This window comes from Mustela lutreola, chromosome 14 (assembly GCF_030435805.1).
Source record: "Mustela lutreola isolate mMusLut2 chromosome 14, mMusLut2.pri, whole genome shotgun sequence".
Taxonomy (NCBI): Eukaryota; Metazoa; Chordata; class Mammalia; order Carnivora; family Mustelidae; genus Mustela; species Mustela lutreola.
This window is the reverse complement of record NC_081303.1, coordinates 21,363,317-21,377,335: the sequence shown is the minus strand read 5'-3', so window position 1 is coordinate 21,377,335 and position 14,019 is coordinate 21,363,317. Positions and strand designations below refer to the sequence as shown.

Here is a 14,019-nt window from a genome sequence, read left to right as displayed (position 1 = left end):
GCTTGTCTCATCCCTCAAACACAGCTAGATTATAGTAAATGGTTAAGTAAATTATGAGACCATGCCTAACTAAAGAAATACGCTCTCATTAAAAATAAGATGTTTCTCAAGATGGGATTGGGAGGGAGACAAACCATAAGTGACTCTTAATCTCACAAAACAAACTGAGGGTTGCTGGGGGGAGGGGGGTTGGGAGAAGGGGGGTGGGGTTATGGACATTGGGGAGGGTATGTGCTTTGGTGAGTGCTGTGAAGTGTGTAAACCTGGCGATTCACAGACCTGTACCCCTGGGGATAAAAATATATGTTTATAAAAAATTAAAAATTTAAAAAAAAAAGATGTTTCTAAAAAAATTGTTAGTAACATGGGAGAATGTCTATGATATAATGTTAAATTTTTTTTAAAGACAGGCAACTGTACATGCACTAAAATTACAATTATGTAAAATATGTATATTATAAATATATGCAATCAAGGACTAATAGGAGATACACTAAAATATCCATCTCTGTATAGTGAGATAACAAATGGCTGATTTTTTCTTCTTCTTTTGATTTTTACAAAGACAAAATACTACTTTGCTAACCTGATAAAGACACCAGAGGCCAGTTTGTAAAGGGAGAGACACATACCAAGCTGTTAACAGTAGTCATCTCTAGGAAGAGCAATGAGACTGAGGTAAATTCTCTCTCTGTCTCTCTCTTTCCTCAATAAATGAAGAAACTGAAATTTAGAGAAATAACTTGATTTGGAGAAATTTACATGGAAGTAAGATAAAACCCAAGACGTTTGTTGTCTTAAACACTGGAAACACCAAACTCACACTAATATATTAGGCATAGCATGTCTTATTAAAGGGTCCATAGTGGACATGCAGCTCTCTGCTACTACACTTACTGGGCAGACAGTAAGTCACTTAAGGAATGGCCAGGCTCATACCCAGAACAAACCAGGGACTATGACCTCTCTTCACATTAACCCTCGCCTACCTATTGACACGTGCTTTTATTATTATAGGTGAACTGCCTGAGTTATAAGCAAAGACCATCCACTCCAATTTGTGTGCTAGCTCTACTCCTTTTTGACATTGCGCCACAAATCTCATTTCTCACTGCTATATTTTCAATTCTTTTTCTTTTCTACTTGATGATTGTCCATCTTGGGAAAAAATGCTCTTGATCTCACTTTCCTTTCCACCTATCACTTCATTTCTTTTCTCCCTGTTAGAGAAAATCTCAAGAATTACCTAGGTTTGCTGTCGCCTATTTCTCTCTTCCCGTCTTCTTTTAAAACCTTCTATTTTAAACGTTGTACCCGCCATTTCCCAAAGACCTCCATGTCACTAAATTCCAAGTTCTCATCTGACTTGATCTATCAGAAGTATGTGAGAGGGGTGCCTGGGTGGCTTAATCCGTTAAGTGTCTGCCTTCAGCTCGGGTCGTGACCCTGGCGTCCTGGGATCAAGCCCCACATCGGGCTCCCTGCTTAGCGGGGAGCCTGCTTCTCCCTCAACCTCTGCTGCTCCCCCTGCTTATGCTCTGTCTCCGTCAAATAAATAAAATCTTAAAAAAAAAAAGTATATGAGACAGTTGGTCATCTTCTTCCCATTAATAAATATTAATTTGTTCTCTCCCAAGGCACTTTGGGTTTTCTTCTACCACTCCAGCTGCTCCTTCTCAATATTCTATTCTTTGCTGCTTCCTTCCTTCTCTTTTACCTTCTCTTTTAGCCATAATGTGCAAGGCTCAGGCCTTGGATCTCTCCTCTTCCCTATCTACCACCACTCTCCTAGGGATGTTATCTGGTCTCATATCCTTCATCTGATGACTTCCAAGTGTACATCTCCAGTTCGAACTCTCTCCTAAACTACAGACTTCAGGATCTTACTTAATACCTCTATTTAGATGTTTAATATACATCTCAAACATAACATTTCTTTTTTTTTTTTAAAGATTTTATCTATTTAGGGGCGCCTGGGTGGCTCAGTGGGTTAAGCCTCAGCCTTCGGCACAAGTCATGATCTCAGGGTCCTGGGATCGAGTCCTGCATCGGGCTCTCTGCTCAGCAGGGAGCCTGCTTCCCTCTCTCTCTCTCTGCCTGCCTCTCTGCCTACTTGTGCACTCTCCCTCTCTCTCTCTGTGTTCAAATAAATACATAAAATCTTTTTTAAAAAAGTTTTTATGTATTTATTTGAATAGAGAGAGAGAGACAGAGAGAGGGAACACAAGCAGGGGCAGTGGGAGAGGGAGAAGCAAGCTTCTTGTTGAGCAGGAGCCCAGGGAGCCTGAAGTAGGACTCGATCTGAGGACTCTGGGATCATGACCTGAGCCGAAGGCGGACATTTAATGACTGAGCCACCCAGACACCCCCTCAAACATAACATTTCAGAAATGAGACTCCTGATCTTCTATTCCACTCATAGTCTTCCCAACCTGAGGAACACCGGGTTTATTCTTGAGTTACTTAGCCCCCAAATAACTTAAAATTCATCCTTAACATCTCATTCTCTCACCAAAAAAATCTTATAGGCCCTACCTTCAAATTATCTCCAGAATCTTACATCTTCTCATTATCTTTATTACTACTACTCTGGTCCAAACTAAAGTCACCTTTGGTTTGGACAAAGCAGTTTTCTGACTGGTCTTCCACCTTTCACCCATGTACTCAGAACTCAACTGCATTCTGGAGGGATCGCTCTGGTAGCTGTGTTAAAAAGAGCTATAGAGGAACAAAGATATTATCTTAAATTCTAAAGTTGAGAAAACCAAGGCTTAGACAGGTTGAATTGTTTGTTCAGGATCACATACTAATAAAATGTTAGAGACTGTTCTTTCTTTCTTTTTTTTTTTTAACCTTATACCCTTCACCATTGTGCTATACTTTCTTGATACGTAGGAGGCCCCTGCTTAACTGCTTTACCTGGTGCAGTACTGGCTTACACATCTTGTCCTGGCATGATTTAACCGTGCCCTCCTTCAGCCCACAAATAAATCCTGTTCTGGGTGATAAACTACATGACATAGATAAATAGACGTAAAAATAAGTATATAGACTATGTCTCTTTATCTACCTATCTTTATATCTATATAGATAAAGAATATAGACAACATATAGCATACGTATTTTATCCTGTCAGTAAGCAGGAGTGGGACTAGGTGGATACAAATATAGATTATCCTACTTACTTTCATCAACATCAAGTATGATGAGTATCAGATTAATAATAACTCTCAGCTCTCTTCAGCTGCCAGAAAATTATTTGACTCTAAGAGATCAATTAGAAATGTCCCAAGGAAAAGATTCAGTGATTCTTGGTCAATGTTTCACTTTAGAATTCGCACATCCTCTTCTCTCACTTACCAGTGCTCATACACGTGAGTCTTCAACTCTGCCATTACCTTAGTCTTAGCCCCCGGTTCCTCTCTGCTATCATCTGATGGATATCTTAAATCAGATTTGCTGCCAACATCTTGACATGCCTGCAATCAAATATTACCTGACCCTCTAACCAGATCTCCCTTCAGACTTCCTCAGTCCTATGGATGAAGTTATCTATTACCCAGACTCAGACTACAAAGTCTTCTCCCATCTCCTCATTGGCTCTGCCCCACCCCGTTCACCGCATCCAGCCACCCAGGTTTATCAGTCATCAGCAGACGTTGTATCTATAGCACTGAAGAGCTATAAGAGCCTCTGCCTCTGCCCCTGCTCCCTAAAAAAGCTTTATTTGGAAAATCTTCCTCAAGCACTGCTGTAATTATAGCTTTCTTTTTCAAAGCACGCATTTTCCAGAGTCCAGCCCAACTTATAACTCCTTCAAAGAAACCTTCCACCCACAGAAAGGCATTTCTCCCTCCTTCAGATCTCTATCAAACCTCTTATCTGTACCAATTGCTCAACACTCTTACCACCTGGTACTGTTATCTTTTCTCTTTAATTAGAGTATGGCATTCCTGAGGCCCAGAGTCCTATCTCAGTTTTCTTTTTTTTTTTTTTTAATCTCCCTCAAGTCTAATACATTGCTTGGTGCTGAATGTTTTCCCTGTTTGGTGGCAGGAAAGTTGAAGGACAGCCAAAGTAGACGAACTCTACACAAGACAACTTCAATTCAAAAACTAGGATTGGAGTAGAACTCTTGCAACATCTTTCCAATGTTCCTTAGAAACATTTCATCAAACTCCTCTGAGAAAAGAAGTTTCTCTTTAATTAATATATCTGAACAAACAGTTTTGAAGATGAAAATATATGCTTCACTTGCCCTAGGCAGCCCTGCTGGACTTTCTGATCGTCTTATGTATATTTTTCATTTATATATATCTTCATTCTGGAAATGCTGTCTGAATTTTGATTTCTCAAAAAACAAATGGGGATAAGTTGATTGAAAGAAAATAAATTTTGTGACATTCAATACACCTTCAGAGTAATGTGTCATTTAACTCCTCTATTTCTCTGAAATAGTCATTTAGAAAGCATTTTGGTAAAGCAGAAAGAGGACTAAATTGGGAAGGATCTGGCCACTTGATATAATGCATCTCACTCTTCTCTAACACTTACCACCATCTATTTTATTCTTCAAATATGTGTGTTTTGCTTCTTCTGTGTCCCCTTTGGACTAAAATGTGTTCTTCATGAGAGCAGAAACATTGTCTGTCTGCTTCTTCAATAGTCCTCGGGTGGTAAAACCTAGGTAAATCATTTAGCTTCCTTGAGTATTAGTTTCCTCATAGGTAAATTTTAAAGACTAAATTAAATAACCTCTAGTTTCTTTTTAATTTAATAATTTTATTATTATACAATATAATGAGAAGCATAAAATACAAGGCTTATTGGGGTTTATGGTGGCCAAAAACTCTTCAGTTGATTACTGCAGCTCTTCTAGCCAATTGGATATGTGCCATGAAATGTTTGCTTTTCCTGCTTAAAGCACAAAGAAACATAGCAACTAGTCTTATCACATAGATTGGTTATTTCTATTATTGCTTCCAGATTTCTCAAGGCTAAATCAGATTCTCTTAATGCCTGAGACACTTTAAAAGTTGACTCTCTCTTTAAGCCCACTGAGCTCCAACTTAATAGATCAAGTTAACTTCATTAAATGACCTCCAGTGGTTTATAGTTTTGAACTACCTTCTTTTTTTTTTTTAATCTTTCCCATTATCAGTCATTGTCATCATTTTGCCCATTTGCAAAAGTAAAATGTTAGTGTCTATGTGACTAGGAAAATCAGATAATTAGAAATTCAAGTTTAGAGATAAATTAGTGAATGATTATTTACATTGCAAAATACTTCTTAATGCTCATCCTCCCAAAACATACTTATTATATAGTTGTCAACTCATGAGCTATCTTAAAATCTTTATGGAAGAATTCCATTCATAAAAAAGAAAGTCAGTTTAAACACAGCAATCAAAAGAAACAAGGAGACCATTGTAAACCATACTTCTGCTTCAGGTAAGAAGTTGCAAATGTTCTTTCTTCCTCCATGCTGCCTGCAGTGGTGGTAGCCCTCTCCTACTCAGCATCATGGCCACCCTCAGACCTCTAGTGAAGTTCAAGATTGTTAAAAAGAGGACCAAGAAGTTCATCCAGCACCAGCCCAACCAATATGTCAAAATTAAGTGCAGCTGGTGGAAATCCAGAGGCATTGACAAGAGGGTACACAGAAAATTCAAGGGCCAGATCTTGAGGCCCAACACTGGTTATGGGAGCAACAAGAAAGCAAAGTACATGGTGCCCAGTGGCTTCCACAAGTTCCTCGTCCACAATGTCAAGAAGCTTGAAGTGCTGCTGATACACAATAAATCTTACTATGCAGAGATTGCTCACAATGGTTCCTCTAAGAACCACATAGCTATATAGAAAGAGCCACTCAGCTGGCCATCAGAGTCACCAGTCCTGATGCCAGGCTGTGCAGGGAAGAAAATGAAGAGATAGCTTATGTGCATATCATATTTGTGATAATAAGACCATAGAACTATGAAAAACCAGAAGTTGCAATGTTGTCCTACATTTATAAAGTGAAAGATATACCATTAGGAAATCAAAAGTATGATTTGTTGGCTCACAGAGAGGGAATAAATGATTAATGGGGGACATGTGGATTCTCAAAGAATACCAACTTAAATTGACTTCATTTTTTGATAGGAGTAGATCAGAAGAATATTATAGGTGTGCAAGGATTTGAATTTTAGTGCTTCTAGATAGTTTTATTGAAAGCATGGTGAAATGTGAGCTGATAATCATACAGTTGGGTTGATTTCAGAACTGGCTGAATGGCCTACCAAAGGATGCCAATCAAAGCACGAATATCAATTTAGAGGGGTTTGATACCACAATCTGTCCACATCCTGTATGATGAAGACTTGGAAGATAAACGACATAAATAAATGAGTGGGTGGCAAAAAGCTAGCTGGAGTATGGAATTCATGGGACAACCAAGTAGCAATCCAAAGCGAATTCAATAGAGCTAAATCACACGATTAATTTTACATGAAAACTATACTGGTAAAAAATGCAAAGTAAAACAATAGTTAAAAAAAAACAATAGTGAGATAGCACTTTATACCTCTTTAAAATGACTAAAACTTAAAGGACTTACAGTAACTAGTGCTGGAAAAGATATGGAAAGCTGGAATTTTATACATTACTAGTGAGAGCATAAACCAGCACTACCACTTGGGGAAACTGTTTGACAGTATGTACTAAACAAAACAGCTATGTACCCTAAGACCCATCAGTTTTACTCCTAGATATGTAATCAACAGATATGAGTACGTATATCTTCCAGAAGACATGTACTGTAATTGTCATGGTAGCTTTATCCAAAAAGCCAAACAGTTGAATAGATAGGTAAATTGTCGTATAATTTATACTATGGAATGTTACATAACAATAAAAAGAATAATCTTTTGCCTTACTCAGCAATATAAATAAATCTCTCAGACACCAGGTGAGAACTGAAATTGCACAATTCCATTTACATGAAGTTCAACCATGCAAGATTAATTCATGGTAAATAGAAGCGAGAATAGTGGTTACATTTGGGGAGCTGCTGTCTGTGAGAGGACGTGAGAGAACCTCCCGGAATTCTGGAAAAATTCCATGTATTGACCTGGGTGGCAGTTAGATTGACATTTATATCTACAGAAATTCAGATTAGTGCCTGTTACTACATCTAAATTATTCCTCCCTGAAAAGATCGTATATAAGAGCCTGGTGGTAGGTATTAAGGAGGGCATGTATTGCATGGAGCACTGGGTATGGTGCATAAACAATGAACTATGGATCACAAAATAAATAAATAAATAAACAAACAAACAAAACAAACAAATAAATAAATATATGTTATAGGTCCCCCCCCACACACAAAAAAGAACAGGAAATAGCACTTAGATTCAAATAAGCAACTCTACAGGATAGAGAAGAGGCCAGGCCATGCAAATGAAAATACTAGCGGGTTTTAGTGTATACACACACAATCTAGATACATGGCATGGATAAAAGGTAATGAGGTCTTAATATTCCTGAAATCGTGGTGTCAAGAACCAGGCCTTCTCTTCAATGTTTAGACTACACTCTGGGCATTGCGGTCATTTTCTTCTGAATTCTTTAAGGAGTACATCAACCAATTGGTATGCGTCCAGAAAAAAATAACCATATGTTGAACATATGTTGAACATCTGAGGAAAGTCTAAAAGAGCTAAGGCTTTTTAGCCTGGGGAGAAAAAAAGAAAAGACTTATAGGAAAGCTAGATTTATTCTACATGTTCTCAGAAGGCTGAAATGAAAATAATAGGCAGAAGTTGCAAGTAGGTTGATTTTGTTCTAACATAAAAAAGAGCTTTCTAAATAGCAGAATTGCTGACAAATTGCCCCAAGAGGTAATAAGCTGATCAGACAATGACCAGACATCGGCCTGTACACTAGTGGAAGGGCCTGTCGCAGCCAGTGAGTTCAAGATGTCCTCTATGTTCACTCTGTATTCTAGTATCTTTCAAATCAACATTAGTGTCCATCTTGGGAAAATTTGGTAGGACTAAAGAAAATCCACAAGCTGCTTATTTTGCACAGAAAGTCACTAACTGGGGTGCCTGGGTGCTCAGTCAGTTAGGCGTCTGCCTTCAGCTCAGGTCATGATCCCAGGATCCTGGGATGGAGCCCAACATTGGGCTCCCTGCTTGGCAGGGATCCTGCTTCTCCCTCTCCTCCCTCTGCCTGCAGCTCCCCCTGCTTGTGTGCTCTCGCTCTCTCACTCTCTTTCTCTGTCAAAAATAAATAAATAAATAAAATACTAAAAAAAGAAAGAAGGAAGGAAGGAAGGAAGGAAGGAAGGAAGTAGCCAAATGCATCTTTTCACCTCAACAAGAGAGGTTTCTCTTATCCGCAGTGTCAGTCACATTCAAAGGCTTCATTACTAGAAAAGCTCTCCTGAGTGGATAAAACACATTTCTGAGGATGGTAAAACAGAAGGGGAATCTCTTGATGACGGCTTTCCTGATTACCCATAATTTGAATTGTAACCATCTTTATATAAATTGCTTTCTATTTTTAGATTATTTCCTCAAGCTATATCCCACAATGTGAGTGATAACTGAGGAAAAGGGCACAAAATCAGTTTTATGGCTCTCACTGTAATTGGACAAAATGCGCTCCAGAACTACTGGAGCAATTGAAAAGTCACTAGCAACATAGGAATGTATCTATTCTCCCACACTGCCATTACCATTGGATGTTGCCACCATAACTCTTTTTTAAAAAATTTAATAAGTAATAGTAGAGCTTAGAGGTGTTTTCTTTAATATTTCTTTAATTTTAGGTTAGGCCAGACACTGAAAAGAATTCAAAGACTTTTTGAAGAGAGAAAGGGGAAAAAAAAAAAAAAAAGGCCCTAAGCGATCCCACAGCCATCCCACACTGTTTGGTTTGTCAGGCTGCAGTTCAGTCTGTGTTCACTGCTCTGACAGGGACCTCCTCTGTTCTCACAAAGCCAAGTGGTTCCACGGGACAGCAAACATGCAACCGGCGCCATTTCCCTGGGCGCTAATTGCACATACACTGGGGTGGTGCCGCTTTCTCATTAACGTGCTATACTTCATTTCAGGAAGAGTTTGTCTCTCTGTGCTTCTAGTAACGGTAAATTTTATACACAGACCCACAGCACACAGGAGCCCCATGAAGAGTTCTTAGAAACTTAGATGTGCCAGTGGATGCCACTGAGAAGACTGCTATAAACCAAACAGGTCATTTCTGTGTGGTGAAATTTGGGAGTCACTTTTTCTTTTTTTCTTAGTTATTCTGTATTTTAAAATTTTTCCACAATGCACGTGGAGTACTTGTATAAATTTTCAAAAAAATCATCCTGATGGAAACAGTGACAAGTAGGAGGCGTATGAATAGAAGGAAAAAAATTATCTCTAAACTGTATTCCCTTTGTTCTTAATTTTTTTTTTAAAGAAAAGACTCCCATAATAAGCTCCACTGATACATAACTTGTTAAAAGCCACAGATCAAGATGAAGCAAAGAGTGCAGACATGGAATCCAGCAAAGACTCAAAGATCACTGTAGAGGCACCTGCGTTTCTAAGTCAGGAGTCAGAAAAGAAAAGGAGGGATGTCCGTACGGGCCCGCTTCAAAGCCAGTCACACTGCGTTCTCTGCAAACGCTTTTCCGTTTGAGTCCCGAAAGGTTCTGAATGCCTAATTCATTGTGCATTACCAGGAAACACTAATAGGTAATCCAACAAAAGGAAAGTAGAGAATCTACAGGCACTTTGGCCTCATTATAGGCTACTTAATGACCCTTCTGTGTTTATATTTTCATATATGACTAGGCCTCAAGGGAATTTACAACTGGAGTGGGGGGGAAGATCCAAGAAGGGTCAGTGGGGTGTCCTCCCTAAGTTCTAAAAACTCAATACACTTCCCAAAGCTTGACTCAAGCCAGACTGAAGGCAAATACTGTTTCTTCCCCTACCCAGCCTATTAAGCCTGCACTTGTGAAACACGTAGCTTACAGACGCTTCCCTAATCACTACCTTAAATCTTCCGGGCACCTGCAACCAAGCCAGAACCCCACCCGAGGCAACTCCAATGAACCTTTGTTTTATACTAACAGAAATACCCATCTTTACTAATGTACACAGGGATATAATTATTAGGATTTACCTCTTATAAAATTAGGACTACAACTACTTTCAACTATAATTACTTAAATAAAAAGATCTGACATCTCAATTTAAAGTTCAAAATGTACATTCAAATCTTTTCTGAATGCTTTTTATAAAAATCATTTAACCTTATATACATATATACAGAGAGATGGAGAGAAAGAGAGAGAGCACACAGTATTTCTTTAACAAAAACAGTAGAGCTTTAAAGAGAGGTACTAATACATTCGGGGGTTAGATACTTAGAAAACATATGCAGAGTGTAAAAATTTTGAAATAAAACCAATACCTTTTAGAAAAGCCTTGAAAAAGAAATCTGATTCATAGAAATCCACAGATATGACCTTTGCAAAACGACTGAGTTGCATTCTCAAAATTTATTAAAGTTGTATAATGTACAGGGGCGCCTGAGTGGCTCAGTGGGTTAAAGCCTCTGCCTTCAGCTCAGGTCATGATCCCAGGGTCCTGGATCGAGCCCCACATCAGGCTCTCTGCTCTGTGGGGAGCCTGTTTCCTCCTCTCTCTCTCTCTGCCTGTTTGTGATCTCTGTCAAATAAATTAAAAAAAAAAAAAAAGAATAAGAAAAAAGTTGTATAATGTACAGCATAGGGGCCCTGGGATTTTACATGAGAGCAAGTTGGCTTCACCTGTTTCAGGTCCCAGGGCTCAAGATGGAAAAGATGACAGGAGGGGCCAGACTAAGCTGTGTCTGGAAGGGCAGGTCGTGAAGTCCTGGAAAGAGAGATGAGGTTTGGGGCACCCGGGTGGCTCAGGTTAAAACCTCTGCCTTTGGCTCAGGTCATGATTCTGGGGTCCTGGGATCAAGTCCCACATCAGGCTCTCTGCTCAGCGGGGAGCCTGCTTCCTCCTCTCTCTCTGCCTGCCTCTCTGCCTACTTGTGATCTCTCTCTGTCAAATAACTAAATAAAATCTTTAAAAAAAGAGAGAGAGAGATGAGGTTCAACAAAAAAAAAAGATAGAGGAGAAAGCGGAGGCTTTGCAGACAGACACAGAGGTCTCAACCAAGCAGAGCAGGCCAGGGAGCTGAAGAGTTATGGGGCAGGGGGTGTGGGGGTGAGCCCAGCAAGGTCCAAGGGCAAAAGTCAGAGACTGCTAACCACCTGGGGGGTTGTGCAGCTTGAAAAGAAACCACCCCAGCCTGCGGCTGAAGAGATAAGCCTGAGCCCACACAAGTGGACTTTACCTTTCCAGAAATCTCAAAGGCAGAGAGAGAGAGAGAGAAACAGATCAACTGAACCAGTCCAGCCCAGCTCTGGAAGGTTTGGGAGTCAGGACTGAACAGAAAGGAAGAGTTCATTTACCAAGCGTTGTGCGGAGCGGTTTCTAGAACATGCCCTGACATCCTGCAGCTAAGGCAGAGGTACAAAATGAGCCACTACTTCATCGTTAACTGACTCCAACCAAAGGAGAAGAAGGATTGCATGCAGCCCGTGCCCTGAAATTTCCTCTTAGTAATTACAAAAGGTTTGCACTAAAATTACCTGCCAGAGATGAACTTTCTGTCTCCCCTGTGCACGATAAATTGTGAGAGGGCGCAGTGCACCTGGGCCTCACAGGGGCCTCGCTACAGGGAGAATGGAGGCTGGTCCACTGTGGTGAAGGGCAGGTGGCCCAGAGGCGGAAGTCTGTCAGGACAGGGAGTGAAAGAAGTGGATTTCCATTCTCAGATGGTCCTTCTGGAGGCAAATCCCCTCTGAACTCCTCCATAAGGGGGGGGGGGGGGGGGAGTGGCCGAGGAGAAGCAGGACTGAACAGTCCTGCCAGGGAGCTTCTGTTTGGGGCCTGCTCTGGCCAGTCTTCTCAGCACACCTGATGTGGGCCAGCCCCCCAGCATGGCAAGCCCTTCATTTATCATCCCATTTTCAAGTTTTTCAAACCCGTTCCTAAGCATGGCTTCTCTTCAAACAAAACTTCAAAGACGTCTTTTGCATGCTCGACTTCCTTTGACGTCGGCTGCGTTGGCAAGCCGGTAGAATGTGGGCAGGGGGAACCTCCCGCGACTGTGCTACCCTGTCCTGCTCCTCCTTTCTTGCCTCTGTGCGTTGTTTCCGCTTCTTTTGCTGTCACTTGGGAATCAGACCTTTGACCAGCTACAAGACCAGAATTAGAAGGGGAACTTGACTCTTCCTCTAGATCCAATACAGCTGGATCTCAAGGCAGCCAGAGCAAACTTCTAAAAACACAAATCAGATCTTCTGAACACTCCTCTATGTAAAAACACTCCCCCATCTTCTTATTACTCCTAGAATAAAAAGCAAAGTCCTTCTGATGACCTCCAAACCCTGAACAATCTGGTCCTTTATAGCTTCCAAACTCCTCTACCACCTCCCCTTTCTCTCTCTCCCTTCCCATCCACAAAAGGCCTGAAAGAACTGCTGCCTTCTCTCTCTCTCACAACTGACACCGCTGGTCCAGTGTTCCAGGTGAAAGGGTCAGAAACAAAAACTCTGGGAGCTTAGGAATCAAGCTTTGTCATGTGATCTCCGCATGGACACAGCAAGCTCTTAGTGACTTAACGATGATGTTGAAGCTTCAACACTAGTGGTGGTTGGCCAGGAGCCTAGTGATCTAGGAATCCCCTGCCTGCTCCTTGTGATGGGCAGAGGAGAGCCCCCAGCTGAAAGACAAATACCAGCTTTCATCACCACCACCTCTGTAAGATTTGCCGAGAGTAGCAGACACTTCACTTGGGTCTGGTACCAGTCGGAGCAGGCTTCCCACAGTGCCCAAGCAAGGAAGATTTCTGTCCAGGCTTAGAAGCATATCTTGGCTCTTAGAGAGATTAGCCCATTTTCCCGGGCCTCTCTTCAGTCTCCAGGTCATTTCCTCTGAAACCACCAGTTTGTAGAAGCATTAGTAACATGAGAGCTATCACTTCACCTTCACCTTAAACCTGGCTCACTCACCATCCACCATGCCACAGGCAGCTAATCACCTATCACTTTTGACTTTCTAACTTTGATTTCCCTTCTTATTTCTGCTTCCCACTCCATGCCCCCTCTCCCAGCTTCTAACCCTTTGATTTTATCTTCCATTCCTTTTCCTTTCGATCCGAAGACGTCATCATTTCGATCTCCGCATCATGACCTTTGGCCTTCTCAAGAACACAATTTTATGTTCACCGTCTCTTCGCCCTCCTGAGCTCATTAACCAATGTACCTGATTCCCTCTTGCCCATTGTGGTCTCCAGCCCACCTAACAAGTGGCCCCTGAAAAGAAGTTCAGACTCTAGGACGTGAACAGAAGCCACAGCTCCGTCGACTCGGAAGGCTGAACCTCTAGTCTCTCCACTCTCCCGTTTGCCTCTCCCCCATCTCTGCTTTTTGCACCTGAAAGTCAACATTTTAAAATCAAACATTATCCTACCTCTAGAACTAGATTTCTCCTATCTGGATGATTTCTCTTTTCCTGTTCTTAGTACCATCATTTTCTCCCTCATTCACAAATTTCCACATATTGGTTTCCTTTTCACTCCTTTCTCAACTCAAAGACATCACACAGTTCCCTTTGCCTAGAATTCTGTTACCTTCCTTTCTTCTGGTCACCTCCCGCTCATCCCTCAGGTCTCAGCTCCCCAGTGCTGAGCAAGCAGAGTTTCCTCCCTGGCTAAGGCACTTATTACCATTATGATCTGAATGTTTTTATTTTTCAGTCAAACCTGCATTGCCCTGTCCAGTATCCACTGGCAAATGAGGCTGTTGAGCACTTAACATGTGGCTCATCCAAAGTGAGATGTGCTACAAGTGTAAAATACCAAATTTTGAAGATTGAATGCAGTAAAAAGAATGTAAAATATCTCACTATTTTTATATTGATTATACATTTACATTTT

General features: G+C 41.0%; 1 protein-coding gene and 1 long non-coding RNA gene across 4 annotated transcripts in view; one reads left to right on the top strand and one right to left on the bottom strand.

Moving 5' to 3' along the window:
* The window catches only part of LOC131814845 (uncharacterized), a 180,348-nt gene that overhangs the window by 138,655 nt on the left and 27,674 nt on the right, over window positions 1-14,019 (bottom strand). The window lies entirely within an intron of this gene.
* On the top strand, window positions 5,524-5,859 carry LOC131814844 (large ribosomal subunit protein eL32-like). The gene has a single exon (XM_059146230.1). It carries the CDS (start codon window positions 5,524-5,526, stop codon window positions 5,857-5,859), a length of 336 nt encoding a protein of 111 aa, XP_059002213.1.